Genomic DNA, 23,932 nt, shown 5'->3' on the forward strand with positions numbered 1-23,932 from the left:
GTGTACCTACACTCAAATAATGGTTTGTGTGAATACAAGGACTGACTGTGCTATTAGACGGTATTTTCTATGGGAGAAAAAAACAAGAAAAGGAAGGAGAAGGGAAAACTATGTGTCACAGTGTTCTGAAGGTAAAAACATCTTGCATTCCTGGGGTGCCTGGGTGGCTCAGTCCATTGAGCGTCTGACTCTTGATTTCAACTCAGGTCATGAACTCACACAGTTCATAAGATCAAGCCCCATGTTATGCTCTATGCCGACAATGTGGAGCCCACTTGGGATTCTCTCTCTCTCTCTCTCTCTGCCCCTCAACTGTTTGTGCTCTCTCTCAAAATAGATTAAACAAACAAACAAACAAACAAAAAACCCACCTTGTACTCCCAAAGGCAGGAGAAGAAAATTAAATCAGAAGGAGAAGTATTGGCCAGGGAAGCAGAAAAATGTAATCTTCCGGGAGCCCTCATTTCAGCAATATCTTTTTGACTTTCTGCTGAATCTAACTTACCAACTTAATGTCCTTATCTAAAGTTCTGAAGATAGATAAAAACTTTCAAGCACCACTGACTCATTAAGTGTACGATTTATTTATTTAATTTCTGCTATTGTTGATAAAGAGCCAGTAAATGAATTGTTGAGGTCCTGGGGGAAAATGAGAACATGATTCTGAAATAGATCTGTATATATCAGCGTTGGATTCTGGTACTTTCCCAAGTGGCGTTCTTGTACAACTGGCAGGATAGGTTTTCTGGAACACTTTGCTGTTGATCTCTTGGTGACATCAGACCTCTGTAAGTGGTGTGGGAGATGTTGTTTCTGCCACGTTGGGATTTGATGGCAGAATCAACACAACCTGTGAAATCAACCAGAATGACACAGGCGAGTGAGTCAACAAAGAGCCGTATCATTATCAGAGCCTACTCTCTCTTTTCTGAATTCGGTCTCCAGATCCACTTGGTGGTGGTTCTCTGGCATTCTGGAGATAAGACTGGATCTTCGAAAAACATGCAGTGACAGCCCCTGGCATGAGATGCTGACAGCTGTGGCTGTGACCCAGTAAGTGGATGATGGTGCCCAGCAATTTGAGTAAACCAAGGTGTTAAGGGAAATTTAGAGCTCTTCTTCCAAATTAGGTTCTTTATGTATGATGGCCACAACACACCCAAATCCTGATTTACGGGCCATGACTCAATCATTCCAAGAATGACACTGACCCAGAATGGAAAGAATCATCAGGAAACTAAGGAAAATGCTGGTCTTTCTTTCACAAACTCAGGGTGAAATTGTGCGTGTGTGTGTGTGCGTGTGTGTGCGTGTGTGTGTGTGTCTGTATGTGGCAGAGGGTGGGATAGAACAGGGAAGAGATGAAACTTAGGCATTACATGCCTCAAAGACATTGCTCTTCTGGATCCACACCAAGAGATTTGTGGGAGCAGCATTTCCCAGCCCTGTATCACCAGGAGCGGAAGGGAACACAGGTCTAGACATCATGACACAAGAATTGCTTCCTTGTGCAAATGCTTTGGTCAATGAAAGTAAAATGCTTCACTTAATGACACTGCAAAATAATTAGGAATTGCTGCAAACTCTTAACTTCTAGGGTCCTTACAATGCAGAAGTCCACTAATAGAGTTATCCTCTCTCTCTTCTGAGGGGCAGGACATGTGGTGAAGCAGGGAATCCCCAAAAGAAAGTAAAGAGACACAAAATGGTGGAGGAGCGCAAGAGAGAAATGATTTTGTCAAACGATCACTATCTCATGATTTGTCTCTGGGTAATAAAACTAATGAGCAGCTCTCGGCATTTTAATTCAATTCTTGGAAGAGATCCTTGTCCTACTCTTCCTGGTGCCTCTTGGTCTTTTCTTTCGTCCTAGGTACCAATCTTCTCTCTATGTGATGTTCTTTCTGGTCAGATCTGCTGCGGGTGTCAGGGTAAGAGACGGGCAGGTGTGTGCACATGGGTAGAAAAGTTTGAAAGCCTGACTTTCTTCAGTAGCCCATGGAAGGTTGCTATGATAGGGGTAAGGGGTCAAAATCTGGCACTCTCTGGGCTCCTCTCCATTATGAAGTATTCTCTGATCTGGACTATGAGAGGAAGCCCTTTGGGGGAGTGAGGATGGAGAAAATTAGCTTTTCTGTATTCATTGTGGTCAGCAAGATGTGAAAATGACACCGAGTCACTCATGCCCCTGTGTGAGTCCCTCCCCTTGGGTATGGGTGGAACCCATGTATGATGGGATATCACTCCTGTGAGTAGGTGACCAATCAGTTGACCTTATCAAAGAGGATATTATTCTTTGGACCTTTTTCTGAAGAAGACATACAGATGGCCAATAGAAAAAGATGCTTAATGTCACTAACTATCAGGAAAAGGCAAGTCAAAACCACAATGAGATATCACCTCACAAACCTGTCAGAATGGCTAGTATCAAAAAGACAGGAAATAAGAGTTGACCAGGATGTGGAGAAAAGAGAACCCTTGTACACTATTGGTGGGAATGTAAATTGGTGCAGCCACTGTGGAAAACAGTATGGTGGTTCCTCAAAAAATTAAAAATAGAACTACGGTATGATCCAGTAATTCCAATACTATGTATTTACCCAGAGAACACGAAAACAGTAATTTATAAAGATACGTGTTTATTGCAACATTATTTGCAATTGCTAAGACATGGAAGTAACCCAAGTTCCATCGATAAATAGAAGGATAAACAAGATGGGCACAAATATGTATATATGATATATTTATATGATGGAACACAGCTCAGCCATAAGAAAAGAGTGAGATCCTGTTATCTGCAACAACATGGATGGGCCTAGAGGGTGTTATGCTAAGTGAAATAAGGCAGAGAAAGACAAACACCACATGATTTCCCTTCCATGTGGAATCTAAAACACAAAACAAAACAGATTCTTAAACACAGAGAACAAACTTGTAGTTGCCAGAGGGGAGGTGGGTGTGGAGATGGGCAAAATAGATGAAGGGGGTCAAGAGGTACAAACTTCCGGTTATTAAAGAAATCAGTCATGAAGATGAAAAGTTAGGGAATATATCCATTATATTGAACAACCATGTATGGTGACAGATGGTGACCACACTTCCTGTGGTGAACACTGAATAATGAATAGAACTGTCAAGTCAGTAAGCTGTACATCTCAAACTAACATAACACTCTATGTTAATTATACATCAGGGGCGTTTGGGTGGCTCAGTCAGTTAAGCATCCAACTCTTGATTTCGGCTCAGGTCATGATCTCACGGTTGGTGGGTTTGAGCCCTGCACTGGGCTTTGAGCAGACAGTGGGGAGCCTGCTTGGGATTCTCTCATTCTCTGTCTCTCTCCTCTTTGCTTCTCCCCTGCTTGCTCTGTCTCTCTCAAAATAAATAAATAAACAAACAGAATTTTTAAAATTATTCTTCAATGAAAAAAAAGGACATTATTCTAGATGGACTTGCCCTTATGTAAACTTTTTATTTTTTTATTTTTTAAAAAAAAAATTTTTTTTTAATGTTTTTTTATTTATTTCTAGGAGAGAGAGAGAGACAGCGTGAGCAGGGGAGGGTCAGAGAGAGAGGGAGCTACAGACTCTGAAACAGGCTCCAGGCTCTGAGCTGGCAGTCAGCACAGAGCCCGACACGGGGCTCGAACCCACGAACCGCGAGATCATGACCTAAGCGAATGTCGGACGCTTAACCGACTAAGCCACCCAGGCGCCCCTTATGTAAACTTTTTAAAAGGAATTAAAGCAACACAGGTTTTCACTCTCTTGCTAGAACTCAAAGTGGAAGTGAGTTGTCATGAGTTCCACAGCAGAGAGGAAATAAACTGTGCCAGGTGAGCATCGGAGAGGATGGGAGGGCTCCATCAAGACCACAGCCCTAGCCAGCTTGCTCATTACAGCCATGTCAGACTCTGAGCAGGGGAACCAGCTGACGTGTCCCCAGACTCTTCATCCACGGAAGCTGAGAAGTAACTGTGTGTTGTTTAAGCCTCTACGTTTCTATAATGTACTAGACAGCAATAGAAAACTAATACAGACATCTTCAAGGGAAGCCCACTACTCACCCCGCCAGGATTACAACAGGTGACTTTGCATCCAAAGGCAGATAGAGACAGAGCAATGAAGAACTCTAGTATGTTCAAAAGGAGCACCACGATATCCAGACTCTAGGAACAAATGCATCACCAGGAACCGTGAGAAAGAGAGATGACAAGTTTAAAACACTGACCATCTGGGGCACCTGGGGGGCTCAGTCAGTTAAGCGTCTGACTCTTGGTTTCAGCTCCAGTCATGATCTCACAGTTCGTGGGTTCGAGCCCAGCATCCGAGTTGGCACTGACAGTGGAGCCTGGTTGGTATTCTCTCTCTCTTTCTCTTTATCTCTGTGCCTCCCCAGCTCACATTCACTCTCTCTCAAAAGAAATAAACTTAAAAATAAAATAAATAAAATGCTTACCATCGTAATTGTAATCAAATGATTACATGCCAAAAGAGAAGCACTGGTCTGACGTCGGGAAAACCAACTCCGAATTGCAGCCAGACTCTTGGCCAATGCTTGGCCTGTTGAGTACCATTTACGTTCCCATTTTTTCCATTAGTGAAATAATCACTTTTTCCCACACTCTCCCTTTCAGTGCTATTGTAGATACAGAATGTGAAAACTATTTAAAGGGGGAGAAGGGTTAGGGGTCATAAAGGTTACTTAGTTCTTTCGAACACCAGAAACTCCATATAGTTGCCATAGCAGTATCACCTCCTGTCTTGATAGCTATAGGCAGAGTCATAGTTGTGGACAGAACATTAATAGACCAAAGAGATCCACATCTTCATCTCCAGAACCTCTGGACATGTTTAGTTACATGGCCAAGGAGAATTCACTTGGCAGTTGAAATTAAGGCTGCTTATTAATTGAATTTGAGATGGAAGGATTATGCTGAGATTATCTGGGGGGCCTCAAATAGTTAGAGAATCCTTCTAAGTGGAAGTAGGAGGCAGAAGAGTCAAAGTCCAAGAGATATTTGGAGATGTTGGACTGCTTGCTTCAAAGACAGGGCGGGATCACAAGCTATGGAATGTAGGCAGCCTCGAGCAGCCAGCAAAGGCAAGGACATGGATTCTCCCTCGAAGCTTCCAGAGAGGAAGGTAATCCTGCCAACACTTTGATTTTCACCCAGCGAGAACCATTCCAAAGTTCTGACTTCCAGAACTGTAAGATGGTAAATGTATGTTGTCTCAAGTCACTAAATTGGCAATAGGCTGCTACAGCAATAAGAAGAAACTAACGTAACAATGAATACCAGTTAGTCAGTCTGTGATCCATCTCCCCAGAGAACTGGTTCTGGGTTTAATCTTCAGCCAAAACATATGGTCAAATTTGAGAAACACTGGGTAGTCCTCTTACTACCCTAAAAAATCTGGACTGGATGCCTGGAATTCTTTGGTCTAAATATTATTTTTCTCTCCATGGATAGGGATCGTACCTATCTTTTTGTGGAAGAGTCAAGAGACCAAGAACCCAGGACATGAGTGACCCAGACTCAACTGAGCCTTGAGAATATTCGCATTTGTCATTTCTTTACCTATTTACTCATCTGTTCAACATAGCGTAGCCTCTATGTTTCAGGAATTGTCAAGGGCACAGAAGACAGAACCGCAAATAAACAGATGATTTCCCCAGCCTCAAGGATGCTACAATCTGGTAGCATAGACAGGAATTGACAAACTTTCTATAAGGGACCAGCTAACACATATTTTAGGTTTTACAGCCCATAAGGTCTCTGTCACAAATACTCAATTCTGCTGTTATAGTACAAAAGCAGCTATAGACAATGTGCAATCAAACGGGTATGGCTATGTTCCAATAAAACGTTATTTACAAAAAGAGCGGTCAGGCTGGACTTCCAACAAAAAGTAGCTAAAAGTATATATATAATATATCAGTTTGAGCCATATAAAGCCGCTGTCTTTCTAGATCAAACAGAGATGATCGTTAGTGATTTCATACTGTTCTGCCTAATGATTCCAGGTACTGTGTGCTCTACTCATTCCTACAAAGAGCTCACCCTTTCTAAACGCTTCTTAGATCACATTCAAAAGTAAGCCCTTCATCAACCTCTAGCTGGCTTTCCAATATTTCTCTTTTTTTAAAAAGTTTTTAAATGAGTACCTGGGTGGCTCATTCAGTTAAGCCTCTGGCTTCAGCTCAGGTCATGATCTCACAGTTTGTGGGTTCGAGCCCCGCGTCGGGCTCTGTGAGAGCCAGCTCAGAGCCTGGAGCCTGCTTCAGATTCTGTATCTCCCTCTCTCTCTGACCTTCCCCTCATCACACTGTCTCTTTCTCAGAAATAAAACCATTTTAAAAATAAAAAAAACCCTTTTTAAAAAATGCTTATTTGAGAGAGAGAGAGAGCGAGCGAGCAAGTGAGCAGGGGAAGGACAGAGAGAGGATCCCAAGCAGGCTTCACACTGTCAACACAGAACCTGATGCCGGGGTTCAAACTCAGGAACTGTGAGATCACGATCTGAACCGAAATCAAGAGTCAGACGCTTGACCGACTAAGCCACCCAGGAGCTCCGTGCTTTCCAATATTTCTATAGTCTCCTCCAAGGAGCTTCCTATGGGTAAGAGTCTAGTGTCCTTCTTACGTCCCTCTGTAGGACCGCCATAAAGTACAGGCTCCCAGGCCTGTGGGATGACCATGCAGGTGCCCCGGTACGAACAGACCAGATACTTCAGATCCCAGGAAGCCCTCATGGATTTGCTCTGCTGTAAACTCAGGCAGAAACTGTGTTCACACAATAGGAATAGGTGCCAGCCTCCGGGAGAAGGTGATGGAGAAGAAGGCGGAACCAGCTACTTTATTTAGAGGGCTTCTTGTTAAAAAATTATTAAGAACTTCACGATGGGAACAGTAGCGCAATCAACCAGGCGTACGGCTCTTCTAACTGGTAAGCCCCGTGTGCCTGGCGGGTCCCACACCCAGGCAGCCAGCCCCACGCAGCCGGTCCAGTCCATATTTTGTCCTTGTCTACTGTGCCCTTGTGGACCTTAATTGGAGAGAATTGCAGAAACTAAAAGTAGGCTCCTCCTTCAGGATGATGACAGAGAACACTATTAAACATAAGTACAAACAGAGGCATCAGGGGCAGCAAAGCACAGAATCTCATCACGCTTTTGCCAGTTTCTCAGGGGGTGATCTTGGGGGAAAGCATACAAGTTCTCTGAGATAAATTCCCTGATTCTGAGGAAGTGGTGGGAAATAAACTTGGACTCCATAAGAACTGCTAGAAATCTTACGAGGAGTATAAATTAGCTTAGCAGAGGCACTCTAGAGATTATTTTGGTGTGACTGGACGCCACTCAGGACTTATCTAGGATTAGCTCAGAAATGAAGAGGAGGCAACGCCACTGATCTGCGTTCGGAATAAGTTCAGAAGAATGCAGAGTTTCCACGTTCAGGTGAAGACAAGGGTCAGTGAGGGAGAGGGCTATGCAGCCCAGGGAAAGGCCCGAAGCTCCCAGGAGGAGGGACAACAGGAATTCCATCGTGCTGAGAATGGATAATAGGCTTTAAATTTTTTTTTCAGTTTATTTATTTATTGAGAGAGAGAGAGAGGCAGAGGGGGAGACACACACACACACACACACACACACAGAATCCCAAGCAGGCTCAGCACTGTCAGCTCGGAGCCCCAGGCCGCATTCGAACTCACAAACTGCGACATCATGACCTGAGCAGAAATCAAGAGTTGGACACTTAACTGACTGAGGCACCCAGGTGCCCTTAGACTTTTTAATAATAAAGATCCAATTGCATTTGATGACAACTGTGCTGCGGTAGCGCCCCCTCCCCGCGCCAACCCCGGGTCCCAAGGCTTCACCACCCACGGAGGCTGGTGGAAGCGGCAATTTGGGGAACAGGGCCATTAGGATAATAGGTAAATGAGGGCAGGTGCTACAGCAAAGTAGTGAAATACGGAGTGGAAATCGGGAATTTGCCAGGAGCCGGTGCTGAGGCACAAAGTACTTAATCTTGCAAGAACCTCCAGAGATGTGGGGAGGGGCACCCGTTGGCTAATGTTCCAGACCATTTTACTCTATTATTAGAGAAGCAGGTAAAGCCATCAGGGAGCCCTGGCGACACAGAGGGACTGACATCTGGGCTGCCTCTTTAGAGCGCATTGCAGAATTGGTGGTTTCGCATTAAACAGGGAAAAAAAAACCCTCAATATGCTTTAGTGCATGCGCTAGTAAGAGCAGGTAGGTGTTCTGTGTTCTATGACTGTGAGCCTTCTTCCCACTCTCCCTCATCATGTATAGAGGAAAAAAAAAATAGAGATGAGATGTGGGCCTGGCTCTTGAATAAAAGATGGCCCTATTCTTCAATCATTTCCAATTTCTCAAAGTGAGTCATCCGTCAGTTAGGGAGTACTGATGCCAGGGGCCAGGGCCAGGGCTCCTGCGACTTGCTTCCCCTACAGAACCCCATGAAGAGAGGGAGTGCTCACCGTTAAAATGGACATGGCCATGGGACAACTCTCCAACCTCTGATGAAATTTGCAGGAGAAGACAGGCGCTTGAAATTCACTCAAGTTGGGCATAGTGAGGAAGACCTCTGCTCCAGCCAAGACAGAACTGAAGGTGTTTAATCCTAGGCTAGTTTGGATCTAGGAAGGAAGGAAAATCGATTCACTAATCCAACAGCATCCACAGGGGTGTCTCCATCAACCACTTGACACACATTGCTTCTTGCCCCTCTCCCCACTGACCCCCCCCTTCTCTATCTTGATGACTGGACTATCTCCTCACTTGCTTCTTCCCTGAAACATAAGCCCTTCCAGGCAGTCTCCTGCCCAAACATAAATATGATTCTGTTGTTCCCAAGTTTGAATCCCACAGATGTTCCCTAGGCCCATGAGATAAACTCTTTTTCACACGCTAGCTGGACAGATCTGTCCATGCCCAACTCCTACTGCGCCCTAGCTCAGGTGCCTGGCTGTTCGTTTCCAAATGTCTCTTGCCTCTCACACCTCTGCACTTTCTGTGTTTGACCTCCTTCTGCTCAGTATTCCTTTTTCTACATTCTCTTCTCTTGGTGAAGTTGCGGAGGCTTCTTCTAAGAGCTAAACTTCTCCACGAAAGCATGAGAGGCTCAGTGTGGCTGTAGCATGAGGGTGATTTTAATGGTTATAGCTGGATGCTAGAAGATGCTAGGGAGACAGACCGAGGTCAGATTTGGACAAACCATTGGGATCGTGTTCCTTAGTCTGATCTTTATCCTTTGAGCAAAGAAAACCCAACTAAGGTCTTTAACCAGCAAAAACATTAGTCAAGATCTGGGCTTTTGCCTTTTATTTGTCTTACGAAAGGCATATTGGCATGAGAGTTATGTTTGAAATTTGCTTTTCCTTATTGAATAGACTTATTGTGAATTCCTTTCACTGAAAACCAAAAGGAAACCCTTTCTGTATACAGTTGGAATACACACTTTAATCCATAAGTCAATAAATATTTTGGCACATCAACACTGGTGCCACTGTTATGGGCTGACCCTCAAGCTGTAAGCTTTGTTTGACCGGTACCATTTGACATTCCTTCTTAGGAATTCTCTTTCATTTCATAAAGGGTCTCTTGGCAACTGCCTTTCCATATCATATCATAATTGTATGATCAGCCACTTTTTACTGTAATTTCTGAAAGACCAAAGCAACTATGTAAAACTTACAATCTCTCCTGATTTTTATTTTTTAATATTTATTTATTTATTTAAAAAAAATTTTAGGGTTGATTTATTTTTGAGAGAAAGAGACAGAGCATGGGTTGGGGAGCAGCAGAGAGAGAGGGAGACACAGAATCCAAAGCAGGCTTCAGGCTCTGAACTATCAGCCCAGAGCCCGATGCGGGGCTTGAACTCACAAACCGTGAGATCATGACCTGAGCCAAAGTCGGACGCTTAACCGACTGAGCCACCCAGGCGCTCCATCTCCTGATTTTTAAAAAAACAAACAAAATCTGTTTTCTACTCTAGTGGAATACATACTTGGTTAATCCCTCTTTTGGAACAAAAACACACAAACAAAAAATGAGGAAAGGAAATATTACTCACCAGACCTTTTGTAGTTCTAATTCCTGCTACAATTGACAAAGATCCTGAAATAATAAACTAGTAAGAAGAGAAAAAAAAATACAGGTAAAAGACCTTTCAACAAATATTTGAAGTCCTAACTTATTAATACTTACCCCTACCTTGGATAAATATGTTAAATAGACCAATTACATTGGAAGAGAGCACCAAAGATTGTAAATAACTCCCCTCTTCTCCCAGAAACAACAGAGAAATTCTACCAGATGGATTCGCAGGAGAACTTATCAAGACTTTCAAAAACAATGTCTCTCTGCAATGGTATATAAACTGTTTGAGGGTGTTGAAATATAAAGAAAGCTGCTAAATTGCTGACATAAGGAACCCTAATATGGTACCAAAATTTAATGAAATTTTATTTAAAAAAAGAGAAATTTTATTTAAAAAAACCTAATGTTTCTTTTTAAAAATATGACTATTAAAAGTTGTAAATGAAATAATAGCAAAGAAAGTTTTTCAATTCCATATTAGATGCTGATTATAATACGTTATTCTGTTTGGTTACATCATTTGAGTATTTTCCATTCAGCTAAACAGCTGGAGTCAAATTGATTGGACGCCCTGTCTTAAACTATTTGACTGTTGAATTTCTGGGTTTGCTTTCCAAATTTGATTTCAGGAGTTTCAAACATAGTATCGTAATACCAGAAAAAAGACTGATGTAATGAAACAGCTGGGTAGATTCCTTCAAATATTTCTCAATACCAAGACATGGAGATGATTAGGGTGAATTAAGTCACCTCTGGAAACAAATAATAGGGAGAATCATCCACCATGTCATATGAGATGCATCATGACTACGTGAGGTATTTCTTCAAACGTCTAGATTTTTAAATATTATATATTACTGTAATTCATAAATACAGATTTGAGGAGAAAATTCACATGGTAATTGTTATTTATGTTTACAACATTAAGACATTTTATATAATTCAACATCTTACTGACTTAACCATTATTCATAATATATGAAGAGCTCCATTTGCTGTAACATGACAGAACATGTGTCTCAGTCGTGTTTAACGGGGAAACACTAGGGCTATCTCTATTAAAGTCAAAATCCAGATAACGATGTAGATGGTTATGTATTACTCTCCTTAGTATATTAACCAAAATAGCCATGTAAGACAAATATTTGAGGAAAATGGTTACAATTACTGCTATTTAAATATGAATATGTTATACTGCAGGCCTCTAAGAATATCAACTAAAAGCAACTATAAACTCTAGGAAAATTCATTACAGCACATGGGAAGAACAATATAAACAAAAATTATATACAAATATACACGTATTTGTGTGTTTAAAGATAAGAGTTAATAAGATAACTTCATTGCCATAGCAAAAATATATAAAGTTTCTGAGTGAAAAAAACTTAACAAGGAATGTGAACAATATATATGAGTAAAACTGAGGAATGTTCCAAAAGTCCACCAAAGTCCACTGGGTTTCTTGCTGTGAAATAATCAATGCTTTCAATGTTTAATCCACCCTCGTTTGGGTCTTTTGCTGTATGCTGCTGTGATATATCCTGATATGTATTAAATATTTAATCTGCTCGGCTTTCTAGGAGTCTTATGTTATTATTCCTAGTTTTAATATGAGAAAATGCGGTCAAAAGGAAATTGGATCTCTTTTTTCAAAGTTAGAGAACTACAAAAGAAGGTTAGGACATAATTTCAAAGCTCAGGACGTTAGCAACTATGTTATGTTGTCTCCAACTATATCAAAAGGTATACTCACCACCACTGACCCCACAAATTTGTTCACATCCTGACTTGAAAAAGAATGTGCAAAAGAATGTGTCTGAGCAAGTGACAATGGGACACCCGTCTTTATTATTTCCAAGCTGAGGTTCATCGTGGCAATCAGGATCTGCATGACCTAGAATTAATGAAGAAAGTAAAAACTGATTAGCTACGACTCCCTTTCCGACCACCAGGGTACCCCTCTTCTCCATCTTTTGAAAGAGTCGGATGGACTTGATATTTTCCTGTCTCTTTGCTTTCATATAAAGAACTACGGATATGTTAACTTATGTGGTTAACATGTAGCTTAGATTATGTGGTTTCTTGGGATGTCTATCCCAGTTGCCTCGGTCATTTTCAAGGTGAAAAGAATGGGCCAGGACCTACCCAGAGGTGATTTACTGACCCCCCCCAGGCCGTGACTCCTACTATAGCGGTTGATCCCCTTTACACACTACCCTCTCAGACAGGAGTGACCTAGGAATTAGGAAGCAATTAGAAATTATTCTAGCAAGGAAAAATAATGTGAAGGAAGGAGTGTGTGTACTGGAGAAGAAAAAGAGAAGTGCAATGTGATATTGTTCTGGTGTCTAGGGCCTGAGGATATGAGTGAGTCTAGGGGTCTAAAAATACAGGTGCTGGAGTACAGTTATCCCCAGATATAAAAAGGATCCAAACTGTCACGATGACTTTGTCCCCTTGGTTTAAAGCTTGGTCTAGAGAACATGTCTGTACTCCTTGTCCTTCCACCTGTATTAACCTATCTTTCTTTAAACTCTGTTTCTTTTAGGCACACTGCCCTGCCCTGAGACTCCAGACAGAAATGCACAGGGAATTGAAGGATTTTCCACCTCTGAGGAGCAGGCTAAGAAAATTCCCGAGAGATCGTAACAATGCAGGGCAATCAGCTACCGGGAAGGTGGACACCAGCTAGCACACGTATGGCCTTTATTTTTTTGCTGCCCTTCTCTGCTGAAGCTAAAGTTATCATGGATGACCCGCAACCCTAGAATACATCCCAAGCCACTGTGTTCTAAACACACCTAAATAAGAAGCAAAATGTAACAGAAGATCATATCATTTTTGAGTGATAGGCCCTGAACATCAAATACCCACGTCCATAGGGCTGGCTGATGCATTATGAGGCTAATGGGACAGAGTATTTGTTAAAACTGATGAACTGTGAGTTTACAACTCGATCGGTCTTCTCCCAGATCTGTAACCGACTTACCCCAAGGACTTTAGGCTCCCCCTTCAAAAACTTCTCCGGCATTCTCTTCCACAGATGTGACTGGAGAACAGCAGGCTGGTCCGGCTGGTACCTACCAGGGCCGGCCTCTGGCATGGTCCCTTCCAGTCCTTGCATGGCTGCCATGGCAACAGAAAAAAGGCTACAGAAAGAAATGTAATTTACAATGAGGTCTTGGAAATAACAGGACCACCTGGGGTCTACATTCCCTTCCTGCCTTATACAGCTATTAGAACATCTTTACAAAAGGTAGTTCTTTTTTTTTTTATGCTTATTTATTTATTTTACAAGACTTTTATTTTATTTTTTTAATGTTTTCTAAATTTATTTTTGAGGGAGGGAGAACGCAAGTGGGGGAGGGGCGGAGAGAGAGGGGGACAGAGGATCTGAAGAGGGCTCTGCACTTCCAGAGGGGAGCCCAACGTGAGGCTCAAACTCATGAACTGTTAGATCATGACCTGAGCTGAAGTCGGACGCTTAACTGACTGACCCACACAGGCACCCCAATGCTGTTTTATCTTTGAGAGAGAGACAGAGAGAGAAAGAGAGAGGCAGAGGCAGGGGAGAGGGAGACACAGAATCTGAAGCAGGCTCCAGGCTCTGAGCTGTCAGCACAGAGCCTGGCACAGGGCTCTAACTCATAAGCCACAGATGATGACCTGAGCCAAACATCAGATGTTTAACTGACTAAGTCACCCAGGTGCCCTTGCAAAATGCACTTCTTGCAAGAGCCAGCCAGGAAAGAGAAACAAGAAACAGCTTAAGGACAGAAGCAGAGAGAGAGAGACAGACAGAGAGAGAAATGCCATATGTCTTCAAGATACCAGAAAGTACTGAAGAGAGGGAAATCTAGAGAGAATGGAGGTGTATGTGAGGGCCCCTCAAATACATGAAGTCTGCATTTAGCTCTGTCCCTGTTACTGCATAACCCCTTGATGACAGCCATTTCTCCATGAAAGACACCTATCATTCCCATTTTATAATAGGAATAAATTACATAGAATCACCTGTGCTCCTGTGCAGTTACATTCTCAGAGCTGGAAACTTTCTCCAGCCTCATCTTTACTAACTACGATTTATTTAACCTCATATCTCATTCTTATAAACTCTGGACTTTGTGGAGGGAATTCATGATCCCGAATTACAGCCCTAGCACTGAGAATTTAAATTTCTTGCCCCACTAAAACGTTTTAAATCCTGATTAGCTAATGCATAGTAAGGGTGCATAATATTATTTTTCTGAGACTCAGAGGACAAACATACTACTCTTATGCCACTTCTTCTCCCATAATTCCAGTCAGGTTATGTGGAAATACGTTTAAACCACCTGAACACTTTTTCTATTCATTTGCATCTGTATTCAGACGTTGCATGGCTCACATCCATAAATTTTGAGGGAAGTGAAACTTAAGTCTTTGCAAAGCCACCATCAATTCTGATACCATTTATGCCTCACTGAAGCTCCACAAAAGTCTCAAGCTTGAAAATGGATGCGCTTTCATCTGTAGCAGAAGGTGAAAGAGTGAACTGGGAAAGAATTCATTTTCATATTGTTCATGGTTAGTGTATAGAAATGCCGTTGATTTCTGTGTGTTGATTTTGTGTCCTGAAACTTTCCTGAATTTATTTGTTAGTTCTAACAGTTGTGTGTGTGTGTACATGTGCGTGTGTAATTGTTAGGGTTTTCTACATATAAAAACATGTCATCTGTGAAGTGAGATCATTTCACTTCTTCCTTTCCAATTTGGATGCCTTTTATTTCTTTGTCTTGTTGAATTGCTCTGACTGGGACTTCAATATCTATGCTGAATACAAGTGGCAAAATCAGGCAGGTATCCTTGCCTTGTTCCTGATCTTAGAGGAAAAGGTTTCATTCTTTTATCATTGAGTATCATGTTGACTATGGATTTTTTTTATATCTGGCCTTTATTATTTTGAGGTAGTTTCCTTCTATTTTTAGTTCTGGATTTTTTTTTTTTTTTTTTTTTATCGTGAAGGGATGTTGAACTTTGTCAAATGCTTTTTCTCTATCGAGATGATCACATGTGATTATTTATGTCATCTTGTTAATATGGCATATTAATTGATCCATTTTTATATGTTGGTCTATCCTTAATTTCTAGGTATAAGTCCCACCTGTTCATGGTATATAATCTTTTGAATATGCTGTTAAATTTGGTTAGTTCTTTGTTGAGGATATCTGTATCAATAATTATAAGGAACAGTGCTCTGTAGTTTTCTTGTCATGTTTATTTGGCTTTGGTATCAGGGTATTGCTGACCTCGTGGAGTGACCTACAGGGTATTCCCTCCTCTTGAATGTTTTGGAAAAGTTTGATAAAGATTGGTGTTAATTGTACTTTAAATGTTTAGCAAGTTTTACCAGTGAAGCTATCTGGTCCTTGGCTTTTCTTTGTTGGGAGGTTTTCAATGATTCATTCAATCTTCTTTCTAGTAATAGGTCTCTTCAGATTTTCTATGTCTTTATGAGTAAGTCTAGGTAGACTGTGTGTTTCTAGGAATGTGTCCATTTCATTTAGGTTATCTAAGTTTTGGGGAATCAACTGCTCATAGTACTCTCTTATAATCCTTTTATTATTTCTATAAAATCAGTAGTAATGTCCTCTTTCATTTATAATTTTAGTTACTTGACTCATCTTTTTGTTTTAGTTAATCTAGCTAAAAGTTTGTCAATTTTGTTGATCTTTTCACAAAACCAACTCTTGGTTTCATTGATTCTCTCTGTTGGTTTTTTTGAGCTTTGTCGTGTTTAAACTTGTCTTTCTCCCATTACCCTCTTCCAACTGTGTTGCCCTGAAAATTAAAAGTCTTAGAACCGTAGCAGCTATAGAAGCCAGCCGCTTAACATCCTGTGGAGGAGCTCGAGCAAAATTGGAAATCCTTTAAAAGCCCCATGCCCAGAGAACTGTCACTGTTTGACCTGTTTGGAAGACATCTGGAAAAGCTCCATTTTTAGATGTTATCTCTACTTAATACGACTCAAGGCTCGTTCTGTGGCAGAAGCCCTAGCCTCAAGATGTTTGTTAAAAGCAATCATCAGAAATAGTTTAATTCACAGCTTCTTGAGGCAGTGATACAGCTGGAATAAAGAAAAATCTGGATTAAAAATAATTAAAGGAAATAAACAGGAATGAGATTTTTGCAGGGATCTTTGAAAGATTCCTAATATATCCCTAGGAATCTAGAAGGCCATGCACATACATATGTTGTATGTGTGCCCAGGAATCTAGAAGGCCATGCACACACATATGTTGTATGTGTGCCCAGGAAAAACCTGAGGAGTCCCTAATTCCTCAACTGTGGCTTATTTTGAGGCTGTATGCAAGCAAGAAGGAAAGGCTAAGATAGAGTTATAAACTACTGGAGCATTAAAGTTGCCCAATGCATACACACACACACACACACACACACACACACACACACACACCATCTCTGACAAAAGGATAGGAGACTTTGGGTTGGGGGGAGGGGCTCTTAAAGATATCTGTTAAATCATTAGCTGATCATTAAACTTATCAAGTAGAAATTCTAACGTGAACAGATTATAAAGAAAATAGACTTCACAGAAGAGATCTGGTGGTCACCACACAACAACAACCACCACAACCACAAACAGCAATGACAAATAGCCACAACAACAATGAATGCTTGGGATGGGGTATTATTTGAAAAGGTGAACAAAATTGGAAAACCATTATCTAGACTGAATAAGAAAAATTGTGAGAAGAAATGACTAAAATCAGGAATGAAAAGGCAACATGATTACCAACCTTACAGAAAAAAAAGGAACTGTAAGAAAATACTATGAACAACTATATGCCAATAAATGAGATAACTTAGATGAGACAGTTAAAGTCTTTTAGAGACTGATGGAGGAAGAAATACAAAAGCTTTAAAGAACTATAATGAGAATTTAAATTAAGAATTTTTTAAATTCCCATAAAGAAAAGCTCATGCCCATATAGTTTTATTGGTGAATTCTATTAAGGATTTTTTAAACATTCAATAACGCTTTAAAAATTTTTTTAACTTTTTTTCTATGAAATAGGCTTTATTATATATATATATATATTTTTTAAATAGTTTATTGCCAACTTGGTTTCCATATAACACCCAGTGCTCATCCCCACAAGTGTCCTCCTCCATGCCCATAAAAAAAGGGTTATTGGTTTATCTATCAATAACCCTTTTTTTAAACTCTTTAAAAAACTGGAAGAGGAAGGATACTTCCCAATTCATTGTTTGGGGCCAGAAAGGACATCATTTAAAAAAGAAAACTACAGGTGAATATCCTTTACGAACAAAGACACAAACCTTGTTAAAGGATCCAATTCAGGCAGATCTGCACCCCCTTGAGTCCCCTAGTCAGAGTATTTCCCAGACTTGGTTCTATAGATGATCAAAGAAACTAGAATAACAGCAGAATATACATTTTTCTCAAGTGTACATGAAACATTTTCTAGGATAGACCATAGGTTTGGCTATAAAACAATCCTTAGAAAATTCAAGATTAACATCATACCATGCATCTTCTCTGACAACAATGGCATAAAACTAGAAATCAATAACAAGAGGAAAACAGGAAAATTCATGAACATAAGGAAATGAAATAATAGTCTTGAACAACCACTGGATCAAAAAAAAAATTAAAGGGGGAATAAAAAAGTTTCTTGAGACAAATAAAAATGAAAACACAGCATACCAGAACTTGTGCAGCAAAATCAATTTTGAGAGAGAAGTTCATAGCAAAAACACCTACATTAAGAAGAAAGATAGCAGAAGAAAGGAAATAATAAAGATTAGAGCAGAAATAAATGACATATAGAATTAAAAAACAATAGAAGAGATTAACCAAATTAAGAGTTGATTCCTTGAAAATATACAATTGACAAACCCTTAGCTAGGCTAACCAAGGAAAAAAGAGAAAAACCCAAGTCAACAAAATTATGAGTGAAAAAGGAGACATTACAACTAATACCATAAAAATTCAAAGGATCACAAGAGGCTGCTATGAACAACTATATACCAACAAAATGAACAGCCTAGAAGACATGCAAAAATTCTTGGAAACCTACAACTTACCAAAACTGAATCAGGAAGAAACAGAAAATCTGAATAGACTAATTACTAGTAAGGAGATAAAATCATTAATAAAAAAAAATCTCCCAACAAAGTAAAGCCTAGCACCATCATGGCTTTACTAGTAACTTTTACCAAAACTTAAAGAATTAACATCTCAAACTCTGTCAAAAAAAATAAAAAAGGGGGAAACCCCCAACTTCATTTTATGTTTTATGAGGCCAGCATTAGTCTGATCCCCAAACCAGAAAAGGACACTACTAGTAAAGAAACCAGGGACCAATATCCCTGATGGATGCAAAATTTCTCAGTAAAATACTAGGAAACCAAATTCAGCAACACACTGAAAGCATTATTCACCATGATCAAGTGGAATTTATTCTTGAGATGCAAGGATGGTTCAACATATGCAAATCAATCAGTGATACATCATAGTAATAGAATGAAAGAAAAAAATCATGATCATCTCAGGAAGATACATGAAAAGCATTTGACAAAGTTCAATATCCATTCATGATAAAAACTGTTAACATATTAGGCATAATAAAGGCCATATATAACAAGTCTACAGCTAACATCATATTCAAAGATAAAAGGTTGAAGGCTTTTTTTCTGAGATCAGGGACAAGACAAAATTGCCCATTTTCACCACATTTTTCAATATAGAAGTTCTAGCTGGAGCAATCAGGCAAGAAACAGAAAAAAAGATATCAGAATTGGAAAGAAAAGAGTAAAATTGTCTCTATTTGCAGATGACAGGATTTTATATATAGAATATCTTAAAGACTCAACCAAAAAACCATTAGACCTAATCAGTGAATTTATAAAGTTGCAGGATACAAAATTAATATACACAGAAATCAGTAGTGTTTCTATAAACCAACCAAGGAATTTACAAAGAAATGAAGAAACTGATCACATTTACAATAGCATCTAACTGACAAGACTTTAAATAAAAATTTGAAAAAAAAAATACAATAGCATCAAAAACAACAAAATACTTTTGAATAAATTTAACTAAGAAGATTAAAAATCCTTATGCTGAAAACTGCAAGATATTAATGAAGGAAATTAAAGGCATATAAATGGAAAAGTATTCCATGTTCATGGATTGGAAAAGTCAATACTGTTAAAATGACAACACTACCAAAAGCCACAGTCCATTCCCTATCAAGATGCTAATAGCATTTTTTACAGAAGTAGGAAACTCCTAAAATTTATATGAAATCACAGAAAATTCCAACCAGCCAAAGGAAAACTGAAAAAGAACAAAGCAGAAGGCATCACACTTCCTGATTTCAAGCTATACTATAAAGCTATAGTATAGCTTTTTTCATCTGTAATGAAAACAGACAAATAGACCAATAGAACAGAATTAAGAACCCAGAAATAAACCCATATGGTCAATTACTACTTGACAAAGGAGCCAAGAATACTCAATGGAGAAAAGACAGTCTCTTCAACAAATGGTGCCGTGATAATGGGATGTTTACATGGTAAAGAATTACACTGGACCTATATGTTACACCATTCACAAAAATTAACTCAAATGAATAAAGACCTCAATGTAAGACCTGAAACCATAAAATTTCAAGAAGGAAACACAGGAATAAAGCTCTTTGACATGAGCCTTGATAATGAATTTTTTGATATGATATCCAGAGTACCAGCAGCAAAACAATGAACAAGTGGGACTACATTAAACCAAAAGCTTCTGCATATCATAAGAAATCATCAACAAGGTGAAAAGACAACCTATAGAATGGGGAAAAAATATTTGCAAACCAATATATCTGATATGGGGTTAATGTCCAAAATACATAAAGAACTCATACAATTCAATTGGGAAAAAGTAACCCAATTAAAAAATGGGCAAAGGATCTGCAAAGGCATTTCTCCAAAGAAGCTACACAAAAGGCCAACGGGTAAATGCAAAGATGCTCCACATCATTAGTCATTAAGGAAATGTACATTGAAATCACAATGAAATATCACCTCACACTTGTTAGAATGGCCATCATCGAAAAGACAAGAGAGAACAAAGCTGGTGTGGATGGGCAGAAAAAGAAGCTCTTGTGCACTGCTGGTGGAATGTAAATTGGTGCAGCCACTATGGAAAACAGTATGGAGGATCCTCAAAATATTGAAAAAAAAGAATGACCATATCATCCAGCAATTCCACTTTTCCTGTTCTGGGAATATATCAAGAGGAAACAAAAATACTAATTTGAAAAGCTATCTGTACCTTCATCTGTTCATGGCAGCATTACACACACACACACACACACACACACACACACACACACACCCCACTGGATTATTCAGCCATTAAAAAAACAAGGAAATCCATTTGCAACATTTGCACCATTTGCAACAACATAGATGGACCTTGAGGACATTATTCTAAGTGAAATATGTCAGGGACAAATTCTGTATGATCTCACTTACATGTGGAATCTTATTTTTAAAAAACACACACCCAAACTCATAGAAAGAGGTCAGGATTGTGGTTACCAGAGACAAAGTGTGAGGGTGGGGAGAAATGGAGGAAGCTGGTAAAAAAAAAATGCAAACTTCCAGTTGTAAGATAAATAAGAGCTAAGAGTGCAATGTACAATGGGCTGACTACAGCTAACATGGCTATGTGAGGTAGAGGAAACGTGTTAAGAGAGTAAATCCTAAGAAAGAGAGACTGTCTTTTTCATTTTTTTCTTTTCTTTTTTTTTTTTCTTTTTATTGTATCTATATGAGAAGATGGATGTTAGCTGAACCTATTCTGGTAATCATTTCACAATACATAAATCAAACCATCATGCTGTCCTCCTTAAACTTATCCAGTAATGTATGTCAATTATCTTTTAATAAAGATGGAAAAAAGAAAACATCTCAGTTATTTCTTTCTTACATCATAGAGGCCAAAGGTATTGTAAAAGCAACTACTGATAATTCTTCTTAGTCCAGCTGAATGAGTACTTCGGTGTACTTCTTTTTAATGCAAATAAATGTCTGCATTGATCTCTCAGACATACTTTCAGACTAGGATTTAGGAAATGTAGATCCTGTCTTGTCTAACATCTGTGGTGATTCTTCCTCTATATCTAATAAGACTGTGAGCTTCCCCGAGCAGACACTATATTAAAATAATGCTTTCAAATGACTCTAGCGGTCTTTCCATCTTTTGTGGTAACATACATCTGGTCCTGGTCACTGGGGGCTGACGCTCTGTTCCTTCTAAAGAACTCACTATAAATTGACATAACTGCCTCCTACCTTCTTTCCACACAAATTCATGTGCTAATTACTTACGGAAGGTAAATGCCCTAAGGACAAAAGTGTGTTTACCCTCCAGGATTCAATCTCCCTATATTCAAATAGGAAGGAAGCCAAAACAACAGAGAAGTTTTGGATCCTCTTTTCCTCCAGATTGGGGAAGATTCCAAACCACAGGCTTACCTTATCATTTGTGACTTACATCGGGCTACCAACAGCTATAGTGTCTTCCTGTTTTTGCTGCTCCTGCTACAGATGTGGAGAAGCCTAGAAAAGTCCCCACTTTTCCTCCACTGATGCCGAGTGTCCTTGTGGGTCAGCACTGACACCCATTTCTTATTTCCTAATGTTTATCACCATTTTCCTCCTGGGTCATAACTGCCAAGGAGGGAGCATGGGAACAGCGGTCTGAAGGAGCCGCCTACCCTTCTTTGTCACACGTATAAAATGGAATAGAGGTCCTAAAGGAGGCCTGAACTTGGACAGTTGATGGGGTAGTAGACACAGGGACCTGGGTAAGGAAAAAAGTCTGTACTAGGAATCAAGACGTCTGGGCTCCGGTCCTGAATCTTTTACTAACTAGTGTGAGTCTGGATAAGTTATTTCCCTTCTCTGGGTTTCACTGACCTCATCTGAGGAACATACATTGGGCATAATTGCCACAAGCTTCTTTCTGATCTCAGGGATGTCACAGATCCACAAATACTCTTTCCTTAGTGGACCTCCTCATAGGCAGCTTGGGTTCATGGCTTGGCGTCTCACGAACAGTACCCAATAGGGCTGGGGAACTAGGTCAGGCCACAGTCTACCCCAGGGCTGGCATAAGATGGGACCCCCACTGCGTCTGACAACGTCTCTACCAAATTCTGCATGTAGCAGATCTCTTCTGGATGCTGAGTTATAAAAATGATGTCAGAGACAGAGAATAAAGACCACAGAAGAAGGGGACTTGTCAAGAGTACATGAACTACCTAAAGAAAAGCATAAAATACTGCTTTTGGTTTCCTAAGAGCCCAGGGATGTAGAGATCAAAAGTAACTGAAACGGCCTTTTCTAGCATCAGCCTTTAGGAGCCTGTCCTTACCCCCATCCTCTGCAGCAAAGAATGCTCCCCAACCTTGTCCCACAAACGTACATTTAAAGGTGAACTTGATCCACCTCAACCCGGAATACTAGCTCGTGCTCTGAGAAGCGACCTGATCCTCTCTCATTTGACTCCCAGGTTTCCTAGAACGAGTGAATGAGAAAACCATCAGCCCCAGAGCCTAGGAAGGCAGGTCCCTACCTTTCTTCAAGACTGCAATATCTGCAGTGTTTCCTATGAGTGCCGGAGACTCGGGGCAAGTGCCGTCGGTCCACGCACAATGCTTGCTCCTGCCACACACCTCACTCGGGTCAAATCTGCATTCCTCTCCTGCAGGTTTTCTGAACCCCAAAGGCGGTGCCGAGTGTTTCTCAGATGCACAGCTGGTTCCTTTTTTATGTCGGAAGCACTAACTGATTCAGTGTCCCTAAAATGGGTGTGGATGCCTCCTGTGAAATTTGCTGAACAAGCAGTGACTGCCTCATACGTCTTTGGTAGGAAAATAATACTATGTATAATACTGTGTATATGGTATGCAGTGTATTATTACTGTGTATATCAGGGGAAATCGGTGTTTGAGGACTGACTGTGGGTCAGACTGCTCCAAGGCCTTAATATACACAAACTAATTTAATGGCATTAAAACTCATTTAAAAAGCCCTCTTCACAATTTCACACATGGTGAAAACTGCAAGTTACCCTTCTATATACGATTTAAATATATTATTTACATGAAAGTCCAACATTAGGGATGAATGCCTATAAAGTGGCAACAAGTTGGTTGCATAGCAATAGTTAATTAAGACATGTTTCTAAAGCAAAGAGGCATCTAGTATCATAGAAAGAGCCTGGTATGTGACTAAGACAAAGCCAATTCCAACCATTTGTTCATGGCCTTATTATTTCTCTGAACATAAGATTTCTCATTTGCAATAGGAACTCAGTATTTTATATGGAGGAGAAAGCTAGTGGTGTTCAGTGCTTGTTCCTTAAACATTTTCTTGTGGAAAAATTACTTTGAGCCATCAGTGTGTACTGAAGATAAAATGGTGAAAAAAAGGGGGTGCCTGGGTGGCTCAGTCAGTTAAGTCTCCACCACCACCCTGGTCCTCTCTTACTCGTGCTGTCTGTCTCTCTTGCTCCTAAAATAAATATTAAAAACAATGTTTTTAAATGGTGAAAATTGATAGAGACAGTCCTGCCCCCAAGGAGCTTGCAGATCACCAGGCATACAAACAAGGACATATACCACCATAATTCAGGATAACCAGTTCCCTGCAAAGTAGAGTAGAGCAGTCTAAGAGAGCTCATAGATTGGATTAATTAATCCAACTCCGG

The 23,932-nt window shown here is 40.0% G+C and overlaps 1 protein-coding gene across 2 annotated transcripts; it reads right to left on the reverse strand.

Annotated features, from left to right (window-relative positions):
• Positions 1-565: 565 nt before the first annotated feature.
• Positions 566-22,974, reverse strand: LOC144218806 (membrane-spanning 4-domains subfamily A member 4A-like). 2 transcript variants are annotated; one of them, XM_077748775.1, is made up of 7 exons: positions 22,796-22,974; positions 13,124-13,283; positions 11,888-12,028; positions 10,109-10,165; positions 8,511-8,669; positions 4,067-4,168; positions 566-850 (listed from the first exon to the last, which is right to left on the reverse strand). In XM_077748775.1, the coding sequence occupies exons 2-7, from the start codon at positions 13,265-13,267 to the stop codon at positions 779-781; spliced, it is 675 nt and encodes a 224-aa protein (XP_077604901.1). In that variant the 5' UTR covers positions 13,268-13,283; positions 22,796-22,974; the 3' UTR covers positions 566-778. The 2 variants fall into 2 exon arrangements, with proteins under 2 accessions (XP_077604901.1, XP_077604902.1); XM_077748776.1 differs by lacking the exon at positions 4,067-4,168.
• Positions 22,975-23,932: the final 958 nt, after the last annotated feature.

The sequence above is a fragment of the Crocuta crocuta genome, unplaced genomic scaffold (genome assembly GCF_008692635.1).
Source record: "Crocuta crocuta isolate KB4526 unplaced genomic scaffold, BGI_CrCroc_1.0 scaffold323, whole genome shotgun sequence".
NCBI classification, from domain to species: Eukaryota; Metazoa; Chordata; class Mammalia; order Carnivora; family Hyaenidae; genus Crocuta; species Crocuta crocuta.